Source organism: Gopherus flavomarginatus, chromosome 4, assembly GCF_025201925.1.
Source record: "Gopherus flavomarginatus isolate rGopFla2 chromosome 4, rGopFla2.mat.asm, whole genome shotgun sequence".
In the NCBI taxonomy this organism is placed as follows: Eukaryota; Metazoa; Chordata; order Testudines; family Testudinidae; genus Gopherus; species Gopherus flavomarginatus.
The window spans coordinates 215980521-216007434 of NC_066620.1; the positions used below are offsets into that span (position 1 = coordinate 215980521).

The following is a 26914-nucleotide window of genomic DNA, read 5'->3' on the forward strand; positions in this document are numbered from 1 at the left end:
AAAGAATGACTGTCCACTCCAAGTCACTGAACAGTCTGAATTTCCTCTGCCACAGTGTAATCTCTAGCACAGTGGTTCTCAAACTGGGGCCGCTGCTTGTGTAGGAAAAGCCTCGGGTGGGCCAGGACAGTTTGTTTACATGCCGGGTCCACAGGTTCAGCCAATCGCAACTCCCACTGGCTGTAGTTCGCTGCTCCAGGCCAATGGAGGCTACGGGAAGCGGCGGCCAGCAAATCCCTTGTCCCGTGCTGCTTCCCACAGCCCCATTGGCCTGGAGCAGCAAACCGCAGCCAGTGGGAGCCTCGATCGGCTGAACCTGCGGATCCAGCAGGTAAACAAACCAGCCCGGCCCACCAGGGGCTTTCCCTAAACAAGCGGCGGCCCCAGTTTGAGAACCACTGCTCTAGCAGTATGAGTGCTTCTTGCTACTTCTGTCAGAATAAATACTCTCATCACCTCCTTTGTGTGTGCCCTTTCACTAGCTCCATCAGTATGCATTCATACAGTGATCTGGATTCCTGAAGGGGTTATGAGCCGATCTTTTCCTTTTGTAAAGCTTTAATAACAAGAAATGTTTTAAAATTCTAGAAACGGACACATCAGCTCCTCATTATCCCTTTGATGGGGTTGTCTAGTAAATCTCTTTATTTGAATTTTCTGAAGTCGTTCAATTCACTACCCACACGTATTGCTGTAGGGATACAGTATTTAAGTGACTATTCTCTGTTGGTGGGAATGAGAAATGGGGAAATTCTCAGTAATCTTTGTGTAAAACTTAAAGTTGCTGAGAAGCTTAATCATTTCTTTGCATCAATCTTCACTACAGAGTGTGCTGGGGAGACATCTATCCCTGACCTATTCTAAGTTAATAAAGGTGAGGTACTCTCAGAGATTGGTGATGTCAGAAAAAGATGTACTGAAATAAATCAGTGATTTAAAAACCAGAAAGTCATCCAGTCCAGATGGTGTATATCCAAGCATTCTGAAGGAGCTCATGTATTATGTGGCTTAGAGGGATAAAAGAGAACTGGTTGACAGGTTATTTAGACTTTGAAAAGGTTTTAGACTTTGATAAGGTACCTTACAAAAGGCTATTAAAGAAGCTAAGTCATTATGCAGTGAGAGGCAAATTATTGTCATAGATCAAAAACTGGCTAAGAGATAGGAAACAAAGAGTAAGAATAAATGGTAAATTTTCATTGTGGCAAAAGGTTAACAGCATGGAGCCTAAAGGTTCTTTATGAGGTCAGGTGTTATTAAATATTTTGAATTATCTGGAATGCGATGAAGTAGTAAAATTTGTAGAAGACACACAGGACCTTCACAAAATAGAGAATTAGTCTGAAAACAAGAAGATAAAAGTCAGTAAAGACAATTGCAAAGTACTACATTTACGAAGGAAAGAATCAAATGCACAACTACAAAATGGAGAATAACTGGCCAAGTGGTAGAATTCCTAAAAAGGATCTAGGGGTTATAGTTTATTACAAATTGAATATGTGTCAACAATGTGATGCTGTTGTGAAAAGGGCTGATATCATTCTGGGATGTATTAACTGGAGTGTTGTATGTAAGACCTGGGTGCTAATTGTCCTGCTCTGCTCAGCACTGGTAAGGCCTTTGCTGAAGTATCGTGTCCAAGTCTGGGCACGACACTTTAGGAAAGGTGTGGATAAACTGGAGGGAATCCAGAGGAGAGCAACAAATATGATGAGATTTAGAAAACCTGACCTATGAGGAAAGGTTAAAAAAACTGGGCATGTTTAGTTTTGAGAAAAGAAAACTGAGGAGGGACCTGCTAACAGTCTTCAAATAGATTAAGGGCTGCTATCAAGAGGACAGTGATCAGTTGTTCTCCATGTCGACTGAAGGTAGGACAAGAAGTAATGGGCTTAAGGGAGATTTAGGTTAGATAATAGGAAAAGGTTTCTAACTCAAAGGGTAGTTATATTCTGGAATAGGCATCCAAAGGAGGTTGTGGTATCCCCATCATTGGACGTTTATAAAAACAGGTTGGACAAACACCTGTCAGGTCTAGGTTTATTTGTTCCTACCTCAGAGCAGGAGGTTGGACTCGATAACCTCTCAAGATCCCTTCCAGCCCTACATTTCTATTAGTCTATAAAGGTACTTAGGTTAATCAAGTCCAGAGAGACCTGTGAGGCACTTCAGAGGGACCTAACCAAGCCAGGTGAATAAGCAACACAATGGCAAATGAAATTCAGTGTTGTTATATGCAAAGCAATGTACATTTGAGAGAAAAATTTAAACCACTCATACATCTTACAGCATTCTAAATTAACTGTATCAGCTCAGGAAAAGGTCCCCCATATCATCGTAGATAGCTCAGTGAAGGACTCAGTTCAATGTGGTGCTAGAGTGACCAGACAGCAAGTGTGAAAAATCGGGACAGGAGGTGGGGGGTAATTGACACCTATATAAGAAAAAGCCCCAAATATTAGGACTGTCCCTATAAAATCAGGACATCTGGTCACCCTATGTGGTGCTGCAAGCAAAAAAGGAAACAAGATGTTAGGCCGCATAAGGAATTTGAACACTGGATGTGAGCTCATATAGAATACAGGGTGACCAATACGCACCCATCTCAAAAGAGATATTGAAGAATTAGATGGGTTCAGAGAAGAGTGATGAAAACTATTAGAAGCACGAGAAACTCATATGAAGATAGTTTGAAAAGTCTGGGATTGTTCACCTTAGAAATGAGATGAGAAAGAGGGAATATGAAAGAACTATATATAATGAATGAATGAATTTGAATTAACTTCAAAAAGGAGAATTACACAAAAATGAGGAGTTAGAGTGGAGATCAAAAGGAAAGGTCATAAGAGTGAAATGCCTGAAAGCTGCATGGAAACTTTTAAAAAATACATAACACAGGCTCACACTGTATGTACACCTCAAATTAAAAAAAACAGTAAGATAACCCCAAAAAATGCCACCATGGCTAAACAAAGTTAAAAGCGGCAGTTAGAGACAAAAAGACATCTGTTAATAATTGGAAGTAAAATTCTACTGAGGAACATAGACACTGGCAAGTCAATCATAAAAGTATAATTAGACAGATCTAATTTGAAGAGCAACTGGCAAAAGACACAAAAACTAACAGCAAAAGAATTCTGAAGTACATCAGAAGCAGGAATCCTGCCAGTCAGTGGGGCCACTGGATGATCGAGATGCTAACAGGAGCATTCAAGGAAGACAAGGCTGTTGCACAGAAGCTAAATTAATTCTTTGCATCAGTCTTCACTACAGAGGATGTGAAGGAGATTCCCACACCTGAGCCATTATTTTTAGGTGATTAAACTGAGAAACTCTCCCAGACTGAGGTATCATGTAGAGGACGTTTTGGAATGAATTGATAAATTAAGGAGTCGTCAGTCACCAGGAATAGATGGCATCACCCAAGGATTCTGAAGGAACTCCAATATGAAAGTGCAGAACTACTAACTGTAGTATGTAACCTATTGCTTAAATCGGTGCATCTTCTCTCTTCGATAATCATAGTTTATTTGCTGGAATACTGCGAGCACAGCTCCTGACGTGTAATGAACCCAGTTAGACACACTTAGATCCTGGTTTTATCTAGGTCGGCTCTGGAAAAGTTTTGAATAGATTACTCTTGTTTTCCTCAAGCCAGACTGTGGAAGACAAATACTTTTTACTGAAATGGGCTGTTCAGGGTAGTTCCTTGTGCTGAGGGAGGATGAGACAGGTGCAGATGCTGAGTCAGTCTCTTCAGAACTGTGGAAGCTTTAGCACCCTCTCTTGCTCCCTCTAGCACCAGGAGAGGGGAACAATTCCAGTTGTGGCCTCATCAGTGTTGGTGAGATTTATTATTATTTCCCTGCCATTGGGTTCCAGGTTTAAAACACCAGTACTGCTTTACCAAGATATTACGCCTCAGTACCCAAGAGCCTTGGCACTGGTCTTGCTGCTACTTGGGGTGGAACTCAAGGCCCAGGCTAGGATTCACTGGCACTCTTATACCACAGGCCTTGTTACCTCACAAGCTCTAGCACTTCATACCACAACAGGGGTCAGTTTCCTTGCCTCACTCTTCCCCATCCATAGCATGTACATGGTGCTCCTAATAAATGGAGACCTTCAGGAGCAATTTATGGATCTGTGGGTTCTTCTTTGAGTGCTTGCTCATGTGTATTCCACAGTAGGTGTGCGTGCTCCCCACGTGCACCGGTGCCGGAAGTTTTTCCTTTAGCAGTATCTGTTGGGGGAGAACCGCTGTGACCCCCTGGAGTGGCGCCTCTATAGCACACTATGAGGGGAACCGCGTGCTCCTCCCACTCTCAGTTCCTTCTTGCCGCCAGTGACGGTGCATCGGAACTACCTGCTCCAGCTTTGCTGCAGCTCATCCCAGAACTCATTTTGTCATTAGTAGTACCTGTATGTGTTAGTTCAATAAAAGTTCCAGTTTAGTTAGTTAGTTAGTGTTCGGGCCAGGGGGCATGCCCCGGGCCCCAAGGTTTAAATCGTGTGAGTCTTGCAGGCGTTCGATGCCCAGAAGTGACCCGCACACTGACTGTCTCCACTGCCTGGGCAAATCTCACATCAGCAACCACTGTAAGATCTGCAAGTCCTTTAAACCCCGGACAAAAAAAGAGAGAGACACTAGACTTCGGGCTCTTCTCATGAAGTTGGCACTGGCTCCGACCCCGGTACACTGAGTGGAATTGGCACCAGGCACTACAACTTTGGTCCGCAGTGATCTCCTTCCAGTGGCCGGCACCGCTCCCCGTCGAAGAAGCAGAGAAAGGCTCCATCTTCTCAGAAGCGTTGAGAAAAAACAGGGGGTGAGGCTAGACCTGCGTCAGGCAGCCCTAGTCCACCCACCCCCCAGGCTCTAGAGCTCCAACTCAGGTTGAGCGGAGCAGCCTGGTTGCGTCGACTCAGGCCCCTCCGGATGTCCGGATGCCTTCGATGCCGGAGGCCTTGCAGGCAGCCAAGGACATTATGACTCTGCAGGTACCTGGGGTACCTCCAACCCCTGGGCCTCGCTCTAGACACAAGCAAGGGACCGTTCTCGGGTCCACTCACCGCTCAGTGTGCTGTCAGGACACAGTTTCTGGCCTCCACTTTTGTCACCCACCAGGTTGTCTGGTCGGCTGCTGTTGGAGCAGAGCTCCAGGCACTGCTCCACGCCAAGTAGAGAGTATTGGCTGGACAGACACAGATGCCATAGACGCTCCCATTCTCGGTGGAGCTGCCGAAGCCTCTCCCAACACGGGCGCCGTCACCGGTCATGCTCCAGCTCTGTCGCCTCAAGGCATCGTGCCCATGACTCCTGGCGGGGATCGCCAGCTACATGTTGCTGCGGATCCAGGCGTCGCAGAATCCTCGATGTCAGAGTCCCCGTCCCGTGGCAGATATCATTCTCGGTACCACCACTCATACCGCTCCCACGGTACTGGTAGGTCGCTGGTAACCCCGACCTCGACCCACATGCGGCCCCCTATGACAGGACCACTACCAATTTATGGTCCTCCCATTTGGCCTGTCCACCACACCCAGGGTGTTCACCAAGTGTATGGCGGTAGTAGCGGCCTACCTCAGATGCCGAGGGGTACAGATATTTCCCTACCTCAACGACTGGCTGCTCAGTGGCAGCTCATGGCCCCAGGTACAGAATCATGTGGACATGCTCTTGGCTACGTGTGCCAACCTAGGCCTCTCAGTGAGCGAGACCAAGTCGACATTGGTTCCGGTGCAGTGCATAAAATTCATAGGCGGTCTCCCAGATGCCTCCAAGGCCACAGCCTCCCTTCCCCTGGGCAGGTTCCAGACTCTGAAGGGGCTTATAGCCTCGGTCACGGAGTTCCCTGTCACCATGGCCAGGGCATGCCTGCAGCTCCTAGGCCACATGACGGCGTGCATGTATGTGGTCCGCCATGCCAGACTTTGGATGAGGCCCCTCCAACTCTGGCTGGCCTCAGAGTTCTCCCAGGCCCAGGAAAAACTGGACAAGGTCCTATTGGTTCTGGCGCCGGTGATCACCTCGCTACAATGGTGGTCGTGCCCGGCCAATATGCTCCAGGGAATTCCCTTCTGAGACCGGACCCCATCACTAGACCCAGTATCCGATGCATCGGACCTGGGCTGGGGGAGCCCACGTAGGGAATGCACAGACCCAAGGGATGTGGTCAGCTGCAGAGCTATCCCTTCACATAAACGTCAGGGAACTCAGAGCGATATGCTTAGCCTGCGTGGCATTCAGCTCGCAGCTACGTGGCAAGGTGGTCAGAGTTCTCACGGACAACACCACTGCGATGTTTTACATCAACAGGCAAGGTGGGACGAGGTCCTCGGCCCTCTGCCAGGAAGCCCTCAGCCTCTGGGAGTTCTGTATAGCCGACGACATCTCCCTGAAGGCTTTCCACCTGCCAGGCGTCAACAATACACAGGCCGATCACTTGAGCAGGGTTTTCTCCTCCCAACACGAGTGGTCGCTCCACTCCCCAAGTACACCAGTTTGTGACCCGGCAGAACTGCCGTTGCCCCAGGTTCTGCTTCAGAGGCGGGGTGGGGAGGAACGCGATCTCAGATGCCTTCCTCCTGTCATGGTCGAGTCAACTCCTTTACGCCTTTCCCCCGTTTCCCCTCATCGGCAAGGTCCTGGAGAAAGTGAAAACTGATTGCCCTGGCCTGGTCTCAGCAACATTGGTACGGGACCCTCCTGGGCTTGCTAGTGGCCCCCCTGCGGCCATTGTCGCTCCACCCGGACCTACTCTCCCAGGACTAGGGCCACCTTCTCCACCGCAACCTGGCTGCCCTCTATTTGACAGCATGGCTAGATGCGGAGGAAGCAAGGTGTTCTGAAGGGGTCAGGCGTGTCCTCCTAGAAAGTAGGAAGCCATCCATGCGCCAAGCCTACCGAGCACCTCAACTGCTAGAAGAGGGCCTCATCCTCCTTCACTGAACTAACGTCATTATCTCTAGACTGATTCTTGCCTGCATATTTATACCTTCCTCTGGAAATTTCCACTACATGCATCCGACAAAGTGAGTATTCACCCACGAAAGCTCATGCTCCAATACATCTGTTAGTCTATAAGGTGCCACAGGACTCTTTGTCGCTTTTTACGGATCCAGACTAACATGGCTACCCCTCTGATACTCAAGATCTCGGTTTTTTCTAGCTTCTCCACATCTTTTTCATGTGTAAATAGTTTGTGTTAGTTTACGATTTAGGCTCCATAGCGTAGACATACCCTATGTCAACATGGTGCCTTAGTGTAGACTCAACCTACATCGACAGAAGAGGATTTTCTGTCAGTGTAGGAACATCATGTCCCTGAATGAAGTTCACTCTGTTGATAGAAGCACTCTTCCATCCACGTAGCTGCATGTACACTGGCGGTTTTGTCAGAATAACTATGTTGGTCGGGGTGTAGTTTTTTTCACACTTGTGACCAACATAGCTATGCTTACATAACTTTCAAGTGTAGATCAAGCCTTAATGTAAATAGATAATGTTATGTTTGTACTGCTTTCTGTCTTTGCATTCCCGCACAGGACATCTTCCTTTGTTTTTGTTCCTGGAGTGGTACTTCAGTACCACATTACTATGCAGACGTCCCCAGAATTTAAGCACTGCCCTTTATGTGAGACTCTTATGCCCATTAACTCATTACCTCATTTGTCTTCCTTAAGGGCATATAAGGAATAAGTGCAGCACCTGCAAGTCCTTTGCTAGGAGAACACAGCATGTCTCAGGAGCACCTCCTGGAGAACTCCGTGCCTCCGGCTTTGGATCCGGACTGTTATAGGATTGAATGAGTGCTCCTCCTCCGGAAGTGCTCTGGCTGCTCCTCCTTCCTCTTCTGGCTCTCTCAAGAAGGAAAACCCCATGAAGACCTATAGAGACAAGAGGCATTGCTTCCCTTCCCTAGGGCCATCTGCCAAGGCTGCCAAGACTTCCATCTCTCTGGAAGTAAAAACTGTACAAGACCCAAGAAGTTTCCTCAACCTGTCATGGGGACTCCAGCCACTGTATTTCAGCTAATAAAGATTCTCATAAATCTTCCAGTAAAAGCAAGAGCCTCTGAGTGCTGCTCCCCAGTACTCTCTGAATCATTGCACTCAGCACTGGTACAGTTGATTTTGATGCCAACCTCATCCCTACTGTTGAGTCCAGTACCCACCAAGCCATCTACAACTCCGGTATCAGTGGAGGACGGTCAGGAGTTCTTTCACTGAGGAAACAAGTTCTGTATCAGTACCATCTCCTGGCATGAAACCTGGCTGAGAGGAATTCAGGATACTGGCAACTGAGAGGTGGCATTTGCGACTGCTTTTTCCTAACTCCTTCATTAACTTGGTTAGTAAGAGAAGTTCAACCCAGAGTAGTAATTGGCAAGGTCATCTACAGCCATAGATTCCAAGGCCAGAAGAGACCATTGTGATCATCTAGTCAGACATCCTGTACAGCACAGGCCAGAGAAATAATTCCTCAAAATACTCCTCACTGTAAACATTTACACTTTATTTCCGGTTTGAAATTTGTCTAGTTTCAGTGTCCAGCCATTGGACCATATTAGACCTTTCTCTGCTACATTGAAGATTAAATATTTGTTCCTTGTGCAGATACTTATAAACTGTAATCAAGTCTCCCCTTATCCTTCTCTTTGTTTAAGCTGTCCTCTTCAAAATAAGTGTGAATGCACCATGTTAGTTGGGTCCTAGAACATACGTTTTCTCTCACTAGCTAGGAGAGGCAGAATCACTTGGGTGGCCCTCGTTGCTTTGAGTACTTCCATGACTATCACTTGTACAAGTGGACTGTGTTTTTAGAAGGTGGGAATTGTTTCTTTGATCCTGTATTTGTTTTGTCCTAGTGTTCTCTGAGTCCATCCAATATATGAGAGAACTTATCTGTGAAGTAGGATGTCATCTCCTCGCAGTGAGCTGCACTGGTTCTCTAAGGTCAAGTGGAGGCATTCTGGATGTTGTCAGATGCTACCGGTGTGGTGCTCTGCTCTGTTCAATGTTGATATCACTCGGCTGCGTGCGTGTGTTCCCTCTGTGTGCTGTCCTGGCTCTTCGAAGATAGCTGACACAGCAGACCCGAAGAGAACCCCCAATGACCACAGAGTCTAGTAAGGTACGAAGGCACATCGGCCAGGTTTATTGTCAAACGAAGCACAATGATAGTTCCCTGTAGATTTCTTAGTCTAATTCAGGGCATACTACGAGAAAGTGCCCCCTGGCAATGGACTCAGCTCAGTCAGTGGTGGGACTTTCCACTACCCCCTCGGCTGGACAAAGACACCGCCCCAGGGATGCATTCTTATACACAGGTACAAACAAGTTACACATCACTCCTGACGTATTGAGGTGCAACCCTTCTACGCAGCAAGGTACAACCCCTCTACGTAGTAAGGTGCCGCCTCTCACCTTGTACATGTTGGTTCGAACAAAAAACTCTATCCATCATATTACCCTTTTGCCCCGTCATTGGGATGGGTCAGTCTGTTCCTTGTTATCTGTGTGGGCCAGTATGTGAATGTTCTGATATCTGGTGTTCAGCACCTTTTAGGTACGTATCTTCTTGCAGCATCAGCCCTTTCCTTGCCAGCTTCTGTGAGCAGGGCCTGCCTCTGGCTCACAGCTTCACTTTTCTTTATGCTAGCAAAGTCTTGAACATTACTTTAGTTCGGGCCTCAGGCCTCATACCGGGCCTCTGATACCAAGGTTTATATCTTAGGGCCTCCTCTTAGTACACTGGATTTACAGAACATTTGAAGGCATACTTTTCAAGCAGTAACACCTGCACACATCAGGGCTAGATTCTGTCTCTTTCATATGAAAGTGGTGGGGTCTGAATGGGATTTACACACATGAATTCCATCATCTGCACATGCGGGTGATAGTGTTTGGGAAGTGTATTTGCATGCACCAGGTTATGTACTACAAATGAATTTCCTAGTTCCTCAACCACGTGTCAAAATCCTGATGCCTTGATAAGACTCCCTCTGGCTGAAGTAATGTGTGTTCTGAGGAATTACTTCAATTTCAGGTGGCTGCACTGGATAACCCAGAGTTTATTAAATTGTATATAGTAGAAAACAATCTGAAGCCTTCTAGACTAGAGGGAGCAGATGACAACATCGTTTCAAATTCACATGCCTCATGTAAATGCTAACATTCTGATGCAGTGTGGTCTCTCTGGCTAACCACACAGAGAACTGCTATATCACAGGGAGTATGGAAATGTTTTAGGGATTAGTTTCCTCTTAGGTCAGTGATTGGTCAAGGAGAGGTGAAAACATGCTGCTCTACTGAACCCCTAAGCAAAGGAACTGCTAAGGAATTTCCAGTTACTGAGAACACTGTTGTTGCAGCACCAGAAGGAAAATAAATGCCTGTGCACTACACATTCAATATTTAGAACTCAAATGTGTGTCTGTGGATAAGAATGTCAAATGCTCCACAGATTCTGCATAGTTCATGCTAGTTAAGAGTGATGGGGTTTTAATAATAATAGGAGATATCCTATCTCCTAGAACTGGAAGGGACTTTGAAAGGTCACTGTGTCCAGTCCCCTGCCTTCACTAGCAGGACCAAGTACTAATTTTGCCCCAGATCCCTAAGCAGCCCCCTCAAGGATTGAACTCACAACCCTGGGTTTAGCAGGCCAATCCTCAGACCACTGAGCTATCTGTCCCCCTCATAAAATAAAAAATATTTATTTTATGTAGTTAGAGTGAGTGCTGATTAAAATAAATACCCTGCTGCAGCTAAAAAACTCCACTCAGAGATGCAGTCTAGCCAGTCCCAGGGGCTTTCGCACAGAATGGAAAATATGTAGAGAAAAAAATCTTGCTAGAGAAAGTGTAGCTTTTCTTTGTGGCAATTTGAACTCCCATTTTACATATGACATCTGGGAAGATGTTCCCTCTTCTGCCTCATCCTGAGAGTTTCTCCCTATAAACAGCAGCCCATCCAACATTATTGCATCGATATTCTAGCCACGGCAGATCCTTCCAGAGTGGCCCTGCCTCTCAGTCAGCCCATTCTGGACCCAGTTAATACTCCGGGGGGGATTCTGTGCCAAAAAAGTCAATACTCTGCATATTTTATTTGTCAAAATAATACAGTATAATCACACCAGTTTCAATTGTTTTGGTAATTTATTTAAATGACAGTTCAGAAAAAAGTCACAATAACTATTCAGCATTTCCTAAATACATGAACATTACGTTACAAACACTTGGTACTAATACCCTGCATTCCAGTTATAATCCTGGATTTTCATTTAAATTACATTGCAGAACACCAAACAGAAAAAAAAATGTAGACTGTCATTTTAAATTGCTCAGACTTTCACACATGAAAGTCATACAGTTTTGCTAATCATTGTCCTGGACCTGGCTGGGTATTTTGGGAAGTGCTTGGTTCTGATTGTCCTGACATTTTATTGACTGCTTTGTAAATGTTTTATTTGCCCTCGAAGTCTTTTTTTTAAATGGATAAGTAAAATAAATCCTGAACTGTAATCTAACCCTATTATGCCACGTTGGCACAGGAACAAAGTGAGAAAGCGCATAGATCTTCTTAGCTGAGGATTCTGTTACTGCTAGACTGTGTTTTCCCTTTGTTTGCAGAATTTCAGAAGGAAGGGTTTCTACTTCCGTGATTTCCTAATCCCAAAAACCAAAGGAGATCTCAGGCCTATTTTAGCCCTGCATCAAGTGAACAACTATCTCAAAAAGATAAAGGTCTGCATGGTGACCCTGGCATCCATTATTCCCACTCTGGATTCTGGAGATTGGTATGCTGCCCTTTATTTAAATGACGCCTACTGAGGAGATTAGGAGTGCAGGTCTGCCCTTACCTGGACTACTAGCTAGTCAAGAGCCAGCGTAGGACTCAGGTTATTCAAGGCCCTAGGCCTACTGATCAATGCAGACAGTCTACCTTTTGGCCAGTATAGAGGATAGAGTTACTGGGGCAGTGTTGGACACTATCCAGGCCAGGGTGTTCCTCCCAGAGTTATGATTCCAATTGATCCAATATCTGGTGAGACCTCAAATGTCATCCAGTCGCAACAGCCCAAAAGCGTATGAGGATCCTACACCGTATGGCCTCATGCATATGTGAGATACAACATGCGAGATTGCATCTCAGACCCCTCCAAATGTGGCTAGCCTCAGCATACTCACAAAGCTGCCTTTGTCTGGATACTGTACACACAATACGTTCCTCGATTTTAATTTTCCTGAACTGGTGATTGGATCCTCTCAACATGCATATGGACAGTCTATTCATCTACCCTCAACCATCAATGTCTCTGGTCTCAGACATGTCTGTGGTAGAGTGTGAAGCCCACCTGAGGCCCCTCAGGACTCAGGGTCTTTGGTCACTGAGGGAGCTCTCCTTACCAACGTCAGAGAGCTCAGGGCAGTTCACCTTGCCTGCCTCATATCAGAGGGAGAAACCTGTTTGTTCTTACAGACAACACCGCAGCCCTGTTTTACTTCAATGGGCAAGAGGAGCTCATTCATCCCTCCTTTGTCAGGAAGCAGTTCACCTATGGGAATTTTGTGAAGCCCATTCAATCAATCTCGAGGCTTCTTATCTTCTGGGGGTGGAGAATGAGTTAGTCGATCACCTTAGTAGGTCTTTCCCCAGTCATGAGTGGTCTCTTCACCCAGACATAGCTGAAGGCATTTTCCGGCAGTGGGGGAATTCCCCAATAGATCTATTTGTGAACAAGTACAACAAAAAATGTTACCAATTACGCTCCCTTCTGGGTTCTATCACAGACACCTTCCTGCTACCCCGGATGGGAACGCTTTATTATGCTTTCCCCCCAGTCCCACTCCTGCACAGAGTGCTACTAAAAACCAAGCAGGACCATGCCTGGGTTATATGAATAGCCCCAGCATGGCCCCGCCAAGACGAGTTCTGCACTCGACTGGACCTCTCAATGGTAACTCATCTCGCTCCTGTTGCACCTGGATTTGATCACTCAGGGACACTGTTGGCTCCTCCACCCAAACCTGTGTTCCCTTCATTTAACGGCCTGGAAGTTCCTCAACTAAATCCCAGAGAACAGGCTTGCTGGAGCAAGTTCACTGGGTGTTACTAAGTAGCAGAAAGCCTTCCACCAGAGCCACCTATCTGTCAAAATGGACGTGGTTCTTGGTCTGGACTTGCTAAACTGGAGTCTTACTGACACTCGTCCATTCAACAAATACAAATGATTTTTTCATGGAGTCTTTTAAAGCCAGACTCTTTCTTTAAACTAGATAAATTAGTGCTTTAGCATGGGTGAGGTAGCAGGTGAGGGTTTATAGGCCTCCATGCAGAAGTATATTTTTTCTCAGAGGTGGGCTGAGACATGTGGAGCAGCATAGAAGAAGACCCAGAGACAAGAGTGAGAAAAGGAAGCAAAGGGGAAGTCACACAGCGTGGGAAGAGCTGTGGGAGGAATGCAAAGTGATGAGAGCAGAAGGGAGAGCAGGAGCCAGGTTTTTTAGGGCCTTGAAGACAGGGAGAAAAGTTTGCTTCAATCTAATGTGAGAGAGGTGGGAAGCCGTTCACCCAATGAAATCAATTTAATTTGTAAGACTGAAAATGGAGATGATTTAATTCTCCTTGTCACTGTTACTAGATTTGAAATGATAGTGAAGAATAAGTACTAATGGACTTTGTGAGTAAGTTTTAGAGGAACGATCACAAGTTTTTGCCTTTCAGAAAGTGTGCCTAGAGGGAAAGGAAAATATGCTGAAAAATTCTGGACAGAATTTTACAGGAAATGTTTCCTATATAGAGTCAGCAAATGAAATGCTTCCCAATGAGCTCTAAATACAGGGCGCAAGGCAAGACAGCTGTTCTGTGACATTCATTGCAAAGGAGTGGGGACTCTGCAAAAGCTCTTTAATACTTTTTTCTTCACAGAAAAAACTTTTATAAAAGAGACAACAGCTCTGTCCTAGAGGTGAGATAGCTGTGGGCATTGTTCTTCAGTTGATAGGATCATGTGCTAAATAATCCTTTAACAAAAAAAACAAAAAAACAAAAAAAAGCAAGTTAATTGTCTGTATCAGTGAAATGATATGTCTGAAAATCTCTGCATCAGATTATCAGTACTTTAAATGGAATCAAATAAAAGGTGCATATAAAATCAAGCAGGTTGGAACCAGCCTCACTTTCACTAGAGAAGTGCTGCTTGCCCGGGACTACAGGTCTCACTGTGCACTTCTTGAGCCATTGAAATGAAAACAGAGTCAGACATGTTGGGGATTGTATTTTCCACCAGCCACAACTCTGTATCAAAGGGGAAGGCAGCAACAGGCAGAATTTCTGTTTAAAGTTAGGCACCTAAAGCAAGAAGTAGTTTTTTGTAAATTTGACCCCTAGCTTGTGGAAAGCACTAAGGTCATACCTGATCTAAAGTGTCAGAGGGGTAGCCGTGTTAGCCAACTACAAAAGCAGTTTCTCCTCCCTTGGTTTTCACACCTCAACTGCTAGAAGAGTGCCTCATCCTCCCTAACTGAACTAACCTCGTCATCTCCAAACTGATTCTGGCCTGCATATTTATAGCTGCCTCTGGAAATTTCCATTACATGCGTCTGATGAAGTGGGTATTCACCCACGAAAGCTCATGCTCCAAAACGTCTGTTAGTCTATAAGGTGCCACAGGACTGTTTGCTGCTTTATACCTGATCTAAGTAATAGACAAGTTGATAATATAAATACAGACAAACTCATGCCTTTGGTGTTACTGTTAGCGAAGTGATGTATAATCATGTAATGAAGACAGAAATACTACTAGCAAAAAACCTCATGGATTGCCAAATTCAAGGCTGTCTAAATTAGGCTTTTCTCTCTAAATTCCCACATTGCAAACACCAGGGCAGGTCCAGGCAATGCACTGGTTAAAACTCCAGGAGCTGCCGACTCCTGCTGTCCTCTGTTATTGGCTGAGCTCATGAAGCGCGTATGCTCAAGTTGATGGCATTTATCTGTTTGGGTGTAATATGATCACTTGAACACCTCATCTGCTAGGTTCCAAAATTTCAGAGAATGTTCTAGGCATCAGTAGGCAGAACCATAATGCTTTTGACATCTGGTTAGCAGAACCACAGCTTCAACCCCCACCATAATCCTCTAAGGATCAAAGAGCTGATCATGGCAGAAATTAACATCATTCCAGCATCACAAGAGCCCTCCTTTGAGTTCAGCCTGTATCAGTTGATCTTAAAATCACTCTGAAAGAGAAAGCAAAGAAAGAAAGGAGAATAAGAGTCGGAGGAGGGGCACACACAGAGCCCCTTCCATGGGGGGAAGGACTGGCCCTCAGAACTTCTGCTGGGAGTAGGAGAATGGGGGACTCTTGTAAGCAGGGAATGAGGGATATACACAGCCTCTGGCCTGTGTGAAAAATGGGGGAGCTGGGAATGGAGGGTACACCGAGCCTGTGGCATGGCAGATAAGGAGAGAATAGGGGGCACCCAGAATCCCTTGTGAGGGGAGAATGGATTGTGGGTCTGGGACCTAACTCACCCCCTTACTAAACTAGCCTTGAGCAGCCTGGGATGAAACTCAGGGATTTCACCGCTGAAATTAAGCAAAAGAATGCTCTGCTGCTAACCCCCACCTCAGGAATGTCCCTAACAAGAGTTATGACCAGCAAAATTATAAAATCAAAACCTCCAGGCAGTAAAAATTTAAAAAAATACACAAAACCCCAACAAATAATAATAAATAAAATAAGCTCTAACCAGCAAATATATGCTAACATCTGCATAAACAAAAATAAATTACCATTTAAACGTGAATAAAAAACAAAAGCCAGTGCATAATTAATTAAAATCTATTACTTAAAAATAATAGATTTAATACATTTTTAAAAATAATAATTTTACCTATATGATATAAATAAAAAACAAAACTCTTTAAAAATCAGCTTCAAACTACAATACAATAAGCTACAAAATATCATACCCTGCACAACCAGAATGTATGAAAGCACCAAACCCCCCGAACAAATAAATCCTAACTAGCCAGCAAATAAAATTTGTATATTAAAAACAGTAAGCATAATAGATTTGCTTAGCGTGTGTATTCTGTATATATTGCTAATAAATACATGTTTACAACAGCTGTATAAAGCTCTGTCATTAACAAAAGTGCCTGCAAATCCGTAAAGCCCTAAGCCCTGTGAGTAAGGGTAGGTGCCTTGTGCCCCAAGCCCTAAAGAAAATTTAATTGAGTCCAACTTTAAGATCTTGGTAGGGTATAAACTGAGTGCCCCAAGTTGTGCGGGTAACAGGAGGACCCTGGTTTGGGGGGAAGGCAGAACAGGAGGCACACAGAGACCCTAGCATGGGGGAGTAGGGAGACACAGAGTACCTGGCCTGACGATGGGGATGGCCAGGTTGCAGCAAGCCCTGGAGAGAGGGGAATGGGAGGGTGTCATAGAAGGTGGCTGTGGGGGAGAATGGAGGTGGGGATTTAAGGACCCTTAGTGTGTGCAAGGTCAACGTACAAAAGTAACAAAATGTGTGATTCTGCAGTTTGAGTGAGTGGCTCAGGGTCTCACAAGAAGTCTGCGCGAGCACTGGGAGTGGAACCGAGATTTGCAGTCAGACTCTACGCTCATGTAAGTCAATTTTTGCTATCAGAAAAGGTCAAAGAGATTGAGTCAGTTGAATTAGCCTGTGGGAAGCACTAAGGCCATCCCTGTCTTCGAAGGGACAATGAGAAGATGTTTAATTTGTTGATGATCTATATATCCAACAGTATCAAACTAGCAAAGATCTGAAAGTTGCAGGCTAGCCAACTCATCATGAAATACACAAAGGAACAGGACTGCCATGTACCAGCTGTACAGGACCAGGGGTCTTGTTATCAGACTGGTTCAGTTCTCTGCTCGGATGTAGTGTGTGAATACACTAAACATGTTCTTTGCTTCGGTTGAGTAATACGTATAATGGGAAAGACAACACAGCAGCTCTGCAGATATAAACTGTCGGGAACAAGGGCATCCCCATTATGTCAGGAAGCTATACACCTGTGGGACTGGTGCATACAACATTGACTCATCTTGGTAGCCCAGAGTGATACAGCAGTTCACTTAAACAGAAAGAGCTCCATCAGCGACTAATGGGAATAGAAAGACTCAGTCTAGGTCAGGTATTCCTAAAATGAGAAGTTCCCTCAGTAGACCTATTTGCTAGCAATGTGAACACAAAGTTTCCAGTGTTCTGCTCCCAGGGAGGAGCAAGCCCAGGATCTCTGTCAGACACACTCCTAATTCAATGGGGAAAGAACCTGTTTTAGACTTTTCCCTCTGTTCTGTTAATCCCAAGAGTTCCAAGAAAGATTTTACAGGGCAGAGTTCAGGTAATATTGATAACTCCAGCTTGGAGGCATCAGTTCAGGTACTCTGACCTGGTGCATGCATCAATCAGTCCACCTGTTCCACTTACAAACCTAGTGGGCATCATCTCACACCGGAGTCTGAATCCCTTGCAGATCTTCATGGCTCTTGAAGCAAAGACAGTAGACTTTAGAAAATGTAAGGGGAGCAAAAAAGACATTCTAGTTATGCATCACTTAGTGGCCAAAGGGGACAGCTGTCTCTGATTCTGGGAATGGTGGATTCTCTTGCTTAGAGAGCTGGTGATGCTGATAGCTTGATGTAAGTGAGAGGCATAGCTTCCTGGCTTTACGTTTTAGCCATGAGAAAGCGTGCTGTGTTTGTTTAGTTTGTTGTTCTTGTTTGGTATGACTTAAATCTATATTCTTTATTAATAAACTTAGTTTTACTATAAACCGTCTCAGTGCAATGTACCCAAGTAAAGTGTGGGACCGTGGCTAAACTAACAGACTAGTAGGTGCACTGTCTCTTTGGAGACAGCAAGCTTTATAATTACCGAGAGTGCCCAGTGAGAGAGACTGGACACGGCAGAGAGAAATTTCTGGGGAACTCAGGTTCCCTGATTGTTAACCTGCAAGGCACGGTTAAAGCGTGCAGAGTCTCCAAGGTGTGCTGGTGAGGCAGACAGATTGATGTGGAATGGAGCTATCTCACAGTTTAAGCCCCAGCAAAGCGCTTTCTTGCTAAGGCAGACAGGTAACACAGTGGCTTACAGTTCTGGCTGCTCTGAACAGAGCTTGTTTGATTGCACCAAGTTTATCAGTCATTCCAGATCTCACTGTATAAATGATCTGTCTTTATCCTTGTTTATTACTCCACCAATCTTTGCTAGTAAAGTTTTTGTAAATAACACAATGATTTTATACTTCCACATGATTGATAAAAAATATTGGAGAGTTGGCTGTGAACTGATTCCTGCAGAGTCCCAAACGGATTATTACTATTAACACTTATAATTGGAGATCTATAATTTAGCCAGTTTTTAATCCATTGGGTGAAGGCTATGTTGATTGCATAGTACAAATATTTTAGCTTTTTTTGTCCTGAGGAGAAACTCAATGCAGCAGTTCCCCTAAGAGTAGCCATGGAATTGGGAAGTTAACAGGGTAGCAGCCTTTCTACAGCCTTCCCCCTTCTGCTCAAGACAGACTCAGCAGAGTTCAAGTATCATCCTGTTTCAACCCTTAGCTCTGTGAGCACGAAAGTCTTCTGCAAATTACGTGCTTGGTCTTAATGCTTAATGTTATGCTTGTGAGTAGACCCATTAATTCCAAGGAGACTACACCATGTATAAAGTTAAGCACACGTAAGGAATTGAGACCTAAAAGAAATAACATTCTTGGCTGAGAGATTCGTATTAGGTTGTACCTGAGAAACTGTCGAAGAATTTCCAGGAAACATGCTGGAAAGCTTCAACAAATTATGTGTAAATAGGAATGGAACTATCTAGTTCTAGTGTAATCTAACAAGGAAGAACATTACATAATTAGTTTCCTACGTTTCTGGCACAGTTATATTATGGTGATCGTGTACTGTATCTTTTCTTTAAGACTTGCCATATGAAAAGGTCTTCTCCTGGTAACAGCTTTTCTTTACGAATGGTATAATTCTCAACTATTTTTATACCCTTTTCCTTCTTTCCTTCCACCTCTTCATAAGCATACTGCTAGCTTCTGTGTCTACTTCTCTGCATCACATAGAAATATTCTGTGCTGCCAGAAACACATGATACAGTTTTTCCTCAAGCCCCTTCCCAAAGAGATGACAAACTGAGTCATATCCACTTCTCTCCAGCCTGGGCAAGAGTTGATGGGCATAACTGTGCAGTCCTAGTTGGAGGGCGTGCCTGAAGAGTCAATATTAGAACCATTATTTTATTAATGTTCATTCTTCATAACAAGCGATACTCCCTATGTTGTACTACATCATTCAGGGAACCTGGATCCAAGCAGCACATTATCTATATAGCATACAGTAAATATTGTGATTAAATATTATATATTCTTATCCTCTAGCCACGCCCACCAACAGACCTGGGTTTTAATTTTGATGCCAATAAACAACAAAGACAGCTGATAGCCGAACTGGAAAACAAAAACAGGTAAGTCATGTAGAGCTGTTTAGTGGGGTGGGAGACAGCGGCAAAGAGTTCTGTGGCACCTTTTACAGATCCAGACTAACGCGGCTATCCCTCTGATATTTGACACCATGTGCGGACAGAGCATTTACTTGCAGGCTTACTCAATTATTTCTAGCATTTTGTTATTTAAACTGAATTTCATAGGTTCCCTTGTTGAATGGTGCACCTGTTTCATTAGTGCAATTAGTTTCTGTTGTTAATTACCTCTGACAATCACATTTTTTGCTGAGATGTCTAAGTATGGACATGGGGGCCGGCCTTTAGAGCCCCCAAGTTTGAAAAAACTGGCCAATCTTAGGTCAGAATTTGATGCCAAGTACTTTGTGATGTTCATTGCCCTAAGATGGGGGTTTCTGATGACTACAGTGGGAGCTAGACACATACCTCAGAGGCTCCCAAGTTCAAACATTTTGGTCAAGTTAACAGTCTCCCTTATGTCCTGTGTTCCTGAGAACCCTTGAGGCACCAAGAAATCACTTAACTGTCTTATTCATTGGGCGCCAGCAGTGTGCCCAGCATGGTACACGCCTTGAAGCAGTTGCAGTTGCAGCCCCAATGATCTTGTAATTTAGAACCCACATGTTGTAGAATAAACCAATCAGATAATAGCAGTATAATAAATGTGGAAAAGGAGGCATTTTGAAAGGTTTTATGTAGGAAATTTGATTTGAGAAGAGGGAGGATTTTTCCTCTCATTGGACAGCTTGTAGTGTTTGGAATGAATCTTAAAGAGCAGACCTGTGAGAGGAGAAACTCACCTCTTATGAGTACCTCTTGTTGGTTGGGTGCAAGTGTGCACTCTCTCTCTTTCTGCTCCTAGCATCCCCGGTTGGCTGTTAACCTCATCACACACAGTTAATATGCACCAACACACCCCTTCTGGGGTAAAAGGTCAAACAGGGGCTATCACTGTGCCCTCATTGGTATATGCAGATGCGTCTCTGGGCTCAGTTCTCAGCCCCTTCTGAGCTAGCTTTAAGTCCACCCCTGCCCTGGTATGGAGTAGTGCCCCCAGGGCTTTTTCCCTGGAGACTAGTCTTTGCCTTATCAATTCTTCTCGCCCAAACTCTCCAGCCAGGTTACTCCTTCAAGCTCAGTCCCCTTCCCAGGGTAACAAAGTTCAACAAATGGTTGGCCCTCTGCAGGGTCTTCAGCACTATCCTAGAGCCTTTTAAATTCTAGCCCTATGCTTGGGCTTCTGCAAGAAATTTGTCCCCTTCTTTGGGCTTCAGACACTCTTCCAATGGCCAGTGAGGGGACCCAGACCCACCCACCACTCTGTGTCTCAACCCAGGGACCCTACAAATAGCAGCCAGGTGCCACTTCCTTGAATAGCTACTGCTGTTATATCCTAGGCTCTTCCTATATAACCCCTTTCTCTTCACCTCTAGCTCAGGGCTGATGGTCTCCACTCCTTTCCTTCCTCATCGAATGTCAGTGCCACCAGAACCCATCTTCTGGCTCTCCCTTGAACTCTAGCAAGGAGCACCCTTCCTTGCTCCTCTGGTCCCAGCCAGGAACTGACCTGCTCAGCCCCTGCACCTCATTTTATCTGAGCCTGCTTGCTCTGATTGGCTTCTTCCCTGAAGCCTTTCTAGGCAGGCCTGAAGCACCAACCTTCGCTGCTCCTTTTCTGGAGCAGAATGTGGTAGGACCACAATGTCTCCGGCATGAGGCCTCAAAGGGCCTGCTACACCCATCACAAGACCAAATACAGCAGATAAACTAAATTGTAGGCTCAGTGCTCCTCTAAGAAAGAGTGATTTAATTTACATTTTAATAAATGACTTCTTTGCAGTTACCAATATGTTCTCTGACCTCCAGCTGTACAGGATGCGACAGCAGTTTAGAATATACACTGTGTGGTTGAGGATGCTAGTTAATTGCATTCCCTTTGTGAGCCCTCATGACAAGTTTCTCTCCATTACTATGAATTTCTATGGCCAGGAGCTGTTGTTTTCACATTCCTGCTGACCTGCCAGAAACCCTTGTGAGGATGATTATGAAATTAACCAGTGTCACCACAGCTACTTATGCTGGCTTGGCCTCTTTGAAACATTTCCTGCAGCAGGAGCAAATAGATCAACATGCTTTGACTAAAAATCCAGCTCTTCCCCCTTTAAAACAGAGCTGTTCTGTTTGCCCCACTGTAGGAAGAGTTTGAAGAGGCATTGCTGGCCTATGGAGAAGTGGTGACATTGGTTAATTTCAGACTCATCAGCTGTTTGATAATAGCTCTACTAACTACTCCTGTGGCAATGTTTAGGTCTCCACTACATACCACTTCTGGATTTGAGCCCACACCATTCACACATGAAAGGGAATTAACTGCACTTACTACTGTGCTGCTGTTACAGGGCTGGGTAGAAAGCACATTTGAAGCTTTTGTCTAGAATTTGAAAACACAGTATGAACTGTTGCCTTGTTTCTTGTTCAATCTCCTGGTCTCCTTATTTCAACAGAGAGATACTGCAAGAAATTCAGCGCCTCAGACTGGAGCATGAACAAGCCTCCCAGCCAACCCCAGAGAAAGCTCAGCAGAACCCAACTTTGCTGGCAGAACTCAGGCTTCTACGGTAAAAAAAAAAAAAAAATCTAAAACTTTTATGCATGTGACATATTAAGCCTTCAGCCATGTGTGGCCTCTTCTCCAGGATGAATGATCCTGTCTGGTACTGAGAACAGAGTATTATTGGTAAATCTACAAGAACTCTAAGGAGCCATTTTAAATCTTTCTGCTGGGGATTGTTGAAAGCTGGCAGTTATATAAAACGATGTGACTTTCATAAAATGGATTTAAAAGCAAATAGAAACATCACTTAAAGTGTATTCTTGCTTTTGATAAATAAGAAAAATAAGCCAGATTTTTATAAGGAGGCCAGTAGAATTGGGACCATTTCCTTATTTACTGGGCAAGCAAATGGAACAGAAGAGCAGTGTCAGTGATTTGCTTAGTCAGTGGGGTTTTGAAAACACTTATCTGCAAACACTCAGCCACATCTCCAGAGTTGAGGAGCAATCTTCAAACTCCTTTCAAAACGTTTGCATTTTGAAGTGACAAGGGAAGAATTTTCAGTATTAACAGAATAAAGTACGTCATCGTCTGTGTAATCACAAATGAATTCTCTGGCTGCTTTTTATTTCATCTTTTGCTTGTTAATTCTCAGTTCAACCTTCAGAAAACACCATATGAAACCTAATGCACATCCTGAAACGTAAGCTCTTGACAGATACAGCCCTTTGAGAACCGCATTATGTTAGGATTGCAAGAGAAGCCATGCTGTATGTTAGTGTGCGTCCTGTACATGGTGAGGAGTTCTCCCTAAGACACAGTGCCATTGGAGCGGAGCAGCTCTGCTCCATCCCCAGTACAGGGCAATTTCTATAGGCAAGACTGTAAGAAAGTGGTGATTTTTTGGTTCAGAAGCCACAGTTTGTAAAAAAAATCCAGTTTTGGTATGGGGTCAAATTTGAGTGCACTGGAGAGGTGACCAGGCCAAATCTGAGTGAGTGGCATTGCAGCCCCTCGAGTAAAGTGGTGCACAGGATCGCAGTGCCACTCAAATTTGCAGCAACTATAAAAAGTTGCCATGTGTGTTAAAAGTTTCAGTTTCCACAACAGAATTGCAGCCCACGGTTTTCATACAGCCTTACCTATACGCCATTATTCAGCCCTCTACTACAGCATTAAAGACTCTCAACACATTTATTAGCTTTTTGTATAGAAGCAGCTCAGCCGCATCAGTGCTTTTCAGTGCGCTGCTGACCAATATTTCCTTTGTCTCATCTGCTGGGAACATCTCAAGAACACAGTTCTTGAACTCTGGGCTGGAGACCCCTGGGGGGCTTGGACATAACAGTGGTCTCTGTGTTTCCATGTTGAGCTCAATGCAGATGAGGGAACGTGTGAATGTGGCCTTTTGCTTCCTGTGCATAAGGGAGACAGATTGACCCCCAATTATGCCCATTCATGCTCTTTGAAGCAGAAAGGGAAGGGCTAGTGCACCACCAAGATGCTGATTTCTGCTACTCTCCCTCAACTTTCCATTGAAGATCAGGAGAGTGGGGAGCCAGGGACTGGGCTGCAGTGATGGCAATTCAGAAGATGCCAGAACTAGAGGTACTTCGAATTGCATAGAGAGAAGGCTGGAGTGGACTGGAAGGATCCAGATTAAAGAAAGCTGGGGCTGCTAGATATCCCCATCTCCCCTCACCCACAGTTAACACTTTCCACCGCAAATTACTTTATATTTTATAGGCTGATCAGAAGCTCTGACCAAGCAATTTAAATTTAATATAAAATCACTGCCGACAAAATCTGCAGATGACACAATGATTGACAGAGTGGTAAATAATAATGACGCCAGAGCAATCATACAGAGTGATCTGGATCACTTTAACCAGGGCCCATTTGAACAAAATGTGTTTTAATCCATCAAAGTACAAGGTCATACCTCTAGGAACAAGGAATACTGGCTGTATTTCCAAAATTCGAGACTGTGTCCTGAAAGCAGTGACTGTGAAAAGGATTTAAGAGTCATAGTGAACAAGCAACTGAACATGAGCTCTGGACCTAGTGCGAACGTGTGACAAAAGGGCTAATGTGACCCTTGGATGTATAAACTGGAGTGTAGTGAATAGGCGTAGCAGATTATTTTTCTTCTGTGTATGGCATTGGTGTGACCAATACTGCATACAGTTCTGATGTCCACATTTTTACAATGTTGAAAATGGGAGCAAGAGCAGATAACAGTCACAAAAATTATTTGAGGTCTGGGAAATTGCCTTACAGTGAGAGACTTAAGCTAAACGGGCTGAACTCCTTATCAAAAAGATTGAGAGGTGACTATGTTGTGTAAGTACCTTCAGGACAAAATACCAGATTTTGAGGATGGATCTAGACTGTTCTCAGTGGTAGCAGATGACAGAACAAGGAGCAATAGTCTCAAGTTGCAGTGGGGGAGGCTTAGGTTGGATATTAGGAAAAACTTTTTCACTAGGAGGGTGGCGAAGCACTGGATTGGTTACCTAGGGAGGTGATGGAATCTCCTTCCTTAGAGGTTTTTAAGGCCTGGCTTGACAAAGCCCTGGCTGGGATGATTTAGTTGGGTATTGGTCCTGCTTTGAGCAGGGGGTTGGACTAGATGACCTCCTAAGGTCCCTTCCAACCCTGATAGTCTATGATTCTATGATACTAAAGGATTCTTGGAAAAGACATAATGAGAACTGCTCTCTGGAAGCTGAATCTAAACAAATTCAAATGAGAAATGAGGCACAAATGGTGATTAACCATTGGAACAAACTACCAAACGAAATGGTGGATTCTCCATCTCTTGATGTCTTTAAATCAAGACTGGATGCCTTCCTGGAAGATGTTTAGTCAAACACAAGTTATTTGGCTTAATACAGGGCTAACTAGGTGAAACATTCTCACTTGTGATATATAAAAGGTCAAACTAGATGATCTAATGATCCCTTCTGACCTTAAAATCTATGAATGACTCTTGGAAGTCAGGAAGTTCCATGCAGAATTCAGATATTTTGAGGCCAGACTGGGCCATCATGATTATGTAGTCTGACTTCCTGCATAACACAGGCTAGAGCAGTAGTGGGCACCCTGCAGGCCATGGGCCGCACACAGCCCGTTAGGTAATCCACTGGCAGGCCACAAGACAATTTGTTTACATTGACCGTCCACAGGCACAGCCACCCACAGCTCCCAGTAGCCACAGTTTGCTGTTCCTGGCCAATGGGATCTGTGGGAAGCAGCACATGCCACAGGGACATGCTGGCCACTGCAGGCTGAAGGAATTGGGTTTGTTTAGTTTGGAAAAGAGAAGACTGAGAGGGGACATGATAGCAGTTTTCAGGTATCTAAAAGGGTGTCATCAGGAGGAGGGAGAAAACTTGTTCATCTTAGCCTCCAATGATAGAACAAGAAGCAATGGGCTTAAACTGCAGCAAGGGAGATTTAGGTTGGACATTAGGAAAAAGTTCCTAACTGTCAGGGTAGTTAAACACTGGAATAGACTGCCTAGGGAAGTTGTGGAATCTCCATCTCTGGAGATATTTAAGAGTAGGTTAGATAAATGTCTATCAGGGATGGTCTAGACAGTATTTGGTCCTGCCATGAGGGCAGGGGACTGGACTCGATGACCTCTTGAGGTCCCTTCCAGTCCTAGAGTCTATGAGTCTATGAGTCCATTGGCCAGGAACGGTGAACTGCAGCCAATGGGAGCTGCGGGGGCTGTGCCTGCGGATGGTCAATGTAAACTAACTGTCTTGTGACCCGACAGCAGATTACCCTGATGGACCGTAGGTTACCCACCACTGGGCTAGAGCATTTCACCTAGTAATTTTTGTGTTAAGCCCATAACTTCTGGTTTAGCTAAAGTTTAGAAAGAAATATAGTCATGGACAATTCATCCGGTTCCTTGGTAAGTTGTTAATGAAATGTAATGGCTTATCATTAACATCATTGTTAATAATTTACACCTTATTTTTATCATTACTTTGACTAACTTCAGCTCCCAGCCATTAGATCTCGTTATGCTTTTGTCTTTTAGCTTAAAGAGCTCTCTTCTGTCAGAATCTTCTCTCTATATTGGTACTGCAATCCAGTCACCTCTACCCAGCAGAGCAAGAAGTCCATTCTGTTATATAATCTTGGTACTTTTATGGTTTGATTAAATACATACGATACTCCACCCTTCCATTTACCATAGTAACTGCAAACAATACTCAGTAGATCCATTTGGTTTTGAGATGAGATGTTTCTTTTCCAAGTTATTACTTTCACATTTTTCGCTTCTAAAATGAGTTGGTTACTAAGATCCTTGTAATGATTCATCCGTAGGTAGAGATCCATGAGGAAAATTTCCAGATTCAAAGAAAGGTCAAAGCCTGTGATAACATTGATTCTGTCTTTATCATAGACTCATAGACTTTAAGGTCAGAAGGGACCATTATGATCATTTAGTCTGACCTCCTGCGCAATGCAGGCCACAGAATCTCACCCACCTACTCCTGTATCAAATCTGTGTCTGAGCCACTGAAGTCCTCAAATCATGGTTTAAAGACTTCAAGGTGCAGAGAACCTTCCAGCAAGTGACCTGTGCCCCACGCTGCAGAGGAAGGCGAAAACCCCCCAGGGCTTCTGCCAATCTGCCCTGGAGGAAAATTCCTTCCCAACCCCAAATACGGCGATCAGCCAAACCCTGACCTGAAATTATTATATGGATGAAACCACAGAAATAAATGAATAATCCTCTCCTGTTACCTTTTTTTCCTGCAGTTATTGTACTATTTGTTCATGGTTTCAAATAATGCAACATGGCTTTCTTAGCACA

General features: G+C 44.4%; 1 protein-coding gene across 14 annotated transcripts in view; it reads left to right on the top strand.

Moving 5' to 3' along the window:
• The window catches only part of DTNB (dystrobrevin beta), a 382151-nt gene that overhangs the window by 286119 nt on the left and 69118 nt on the right, over nt 1-26914 (top strand). For 12 of the 14 annotated variants that reach the window (XM_050948808.1, XM_050948813.1, XM_050948812.1 and 9 more), the window contains 2 exons: nt 19441-19526; nt 22028-22141. In XM_050948808.1, the coding sequence (XP_050804765.1) occupies nt 19441-19526; nt 22028-22141 (200 nt within the window). Of the gene's footprint in view, nt 1-19440; nt 19527-22027; nt 22142-26914 lie in introns of those variants that run through there. The other 2 variants (XR_007773779.1, XR_007773777.1) reach the window with 2 other exon arrangements.